General features: G+C 75.0%; 1 protein-coding gene across 1 annotated transcript; it reads right to left on the reverse strand.

Annotated features, from left to right (window-relative positions):
- Positions 1 to 85: 85 nt before the first annotated feature.
- On the reverse strand, positions 86 to 1,689 carry MNEG_13742 (hypothetical protein; the record flags this gene model as incomplete). The annotated part of the gene is made up of 2 exons (XM_014037785.1): positions 86 to 102; positions 249 to 1,689. The coding sequence occupies 2 exons, from the start codon at positions 1,687 to 1,689 to the stop codon at positions 86 to 88; spliced, it is 1,458 nt and encodes a 485-aa protein (XP_013893239.1).
- Positions 1,690 to 2,264: the final 575 nt, after the last annotated feature.

A 2,264-nucleotide genomic window follows, 5' to 3' on the forward strand; every position in this document is an offset into this window, starting at 1 on the left:
AGGTATGGCCGCGCCCGCCGTACCGCCGATGCTTGACAGGATCTGTTTGCCGGCCTGGGAGCTGCAGTTCAGGAGCGAGGGGAGCTCACACCCCACTGGCTGCTGCACGGCGGCCATTGGCGAGCTGCACTCTGAGTCAGAGCCGCCTTCTTGGTCCTGCGTGCTCTGATTGCACGACCGCGGGGCGGCGCCTTTGCCTGGCGCCTCTGACTCTTCGTCAAACACCAGCGCAGGGCCCTGCGCCTCACCATCATCGCTGTCGCCGCAGCTGCTGCTGCCGCGGCTGCCGGCCCTGTCGCGCTCGTCGCCGCCGCCGCTGCCGCTGCAGGTGCCGTCGCCCTGCCTGGCGTCGCTGCCGCCGCTGCTGCCGCTGTCGCTGCCGCCGTCGCTGCTGCTCCAGGCGCGCCGCCCGAAGCTCAGGCGCGACGGCCCCGGGCGCGCCCAGTCCTTGAACGGCGCCTCGCGCGGCGACTGCCCCGGGCCCCGCCCCTCGTGGCGCAGGCACAGCCGCCCGTACTCGCTCTCCCGCCACTGCTCCTCCTCCTGGCGCTGCAGCCGCGCTTGCTCCTCCGCCGCGGCGGCGGCCGAGCGGGCGGCGGCCGGCTGCTGCTGCAGCAAGAGCTGTCGCTGCCGCTGCTGCTGCCCTGCCGCCCTCACGTCGTCGCGGCGCTCCTGCCCATCATACGCCACCTCATCATCATCATCATCATCATCATCGCTGGAGGGGTCCAGCGCCCAATCGAGGCTGTCGCCCCACTTCTGGAACACAAACACCTCATCCGCCGCCCCATCGGCGGCCGCCACGCTCTCGGCGGCGCCGCTGGTGGGGAGGTGGCACGCGCCGGCCTGCTCGCAGTGGCACAATGCGGAGTCTGCAAACACGTCCCTGCGCTGGATGTCGCTGCTGCTGATGTCATCAAGCGCAGTGGTTGTCTCCGCCGCGGTGTCGTCCTCCTGCACGGCGAGAGCCGCAGGCTCTGCTGCTGCCGCCGGCTCTGGCGCGCACGCCGCGCCGCAGAGCCCGAGCGGCCGTGGGCGATGCAGGACGGCGGAGGCCCGGGGCCGGGCCCGCGCGGGCGCTGGTTGCGCCGCGGACATGCGCTGCTGCTGGCTGAGGATTCCCAGCAGGCGCAGCGCAAGCGCTGAGCGCAGCAACCCCAACGCGTCTGGCCGCTGCTGCTGCGGCGGCGGCGGCAGCAGCAGCAGCGGCGCTCGCGCCGCCCACATCAGCGGCGGCAGCGGCGGCGGCGGCGGCGGCGGCGCCGACGACAGCAGCTGTGGCAGAAGGGGGCTGTCCTCGCCCCAAAGGCAGGAGGGCAGCCTGATGGTCTTGGCCAGCGCCTGGCGGCCAAGCGGTGGCGTGGCCCACAGCCAGGGGCTCAGCGGCGGCGCGGTCAGGCGCAGCTGTGGGCGCGCCGGCTGCAGGCGGCGGCGGCTGCAGATGCGGGCGATGATGGTAGCGGTCCAGCTGGCGGTGGTGGTGGTGCTGCTGCTGAGGATCCTGTTGTTAGGAATGCCGTGGCCGGCCCCACTCAGTGTGGCGGGAGCGCGGCCAAGAAGCTCTGCCCGCAGGACCCAGGGCGCCGCCCCGCTGCCGGCGGCCCGCAGCGCCACCGTCAGCAAGGCGGCGCCAGCCGGCCGGGCCCGGCGGCGGCCGCCGCGGCGGCTGCAGGGGCAGGGCTCGACCATCACACCGGCCTCAAAGCCTCCAAAGCGGAGGGCGCAGCGCCAGGCCCTGCCGCTTGCCGCTGCGGCGGCGACTGCTGCCAGAAGGGCGGAGAGCGCCGCCGCCGGCTGGGCGGCACCGGCCGTAAGAGAGGCGAGGGCGTTCAAGGCGGATAGGCGGGCGGGTGCGAGGGCGCCGGCGTGTTCGGCGGCAGGGGTGATCGGCCACGCCCGCCGCTCAGCAGGCGCGGCCGGGGACAGCGGCGCGGCGGCGGCGTTGTTGGCCGGGAGGCCGGCACACTGGTGGCGGCGGGCGCGCGCGTCGGGGGCCGGGCCGAGGGGCCTCGGCACGCGCAAGCGCCTCGCCCGCCGCCGCGACGCGCCGCGGCGGCGCGGCGCGGGCGGCGCTGGCGGCCCCTGCGTGGCGGCGGCCTGTCGGCTGGCAGGGGGTTTGATGTCTGGTGGGGCCGGCGGTGGTTTGCCGGGGTCGTCTGGGGACTGGGGTAGAGGGCGGGTGTCTGGGCAGTCGGCGTCATCCTTGGTAGAGGGCTTGACGCAGCAGGACGCCAGCGCCTGCTTGAGCGCACTCCAGAGGCGGG

The sequence above is a fragment of the Monoraphidium neglectum genome (assembly GCF_000611645.1).
Source record: "Monoraphidium neglectum strain SAG 48.87 unplaced genomic scaffold scaffold04018, whole genome shotgun sequence".
NCBI lineage: Eukaryota > Viridiplantae > Chlorophyta > Chlorophyceae > Sphaeropleales > Selenastraceae > Monoraphidium > Monoraphidium neglectum.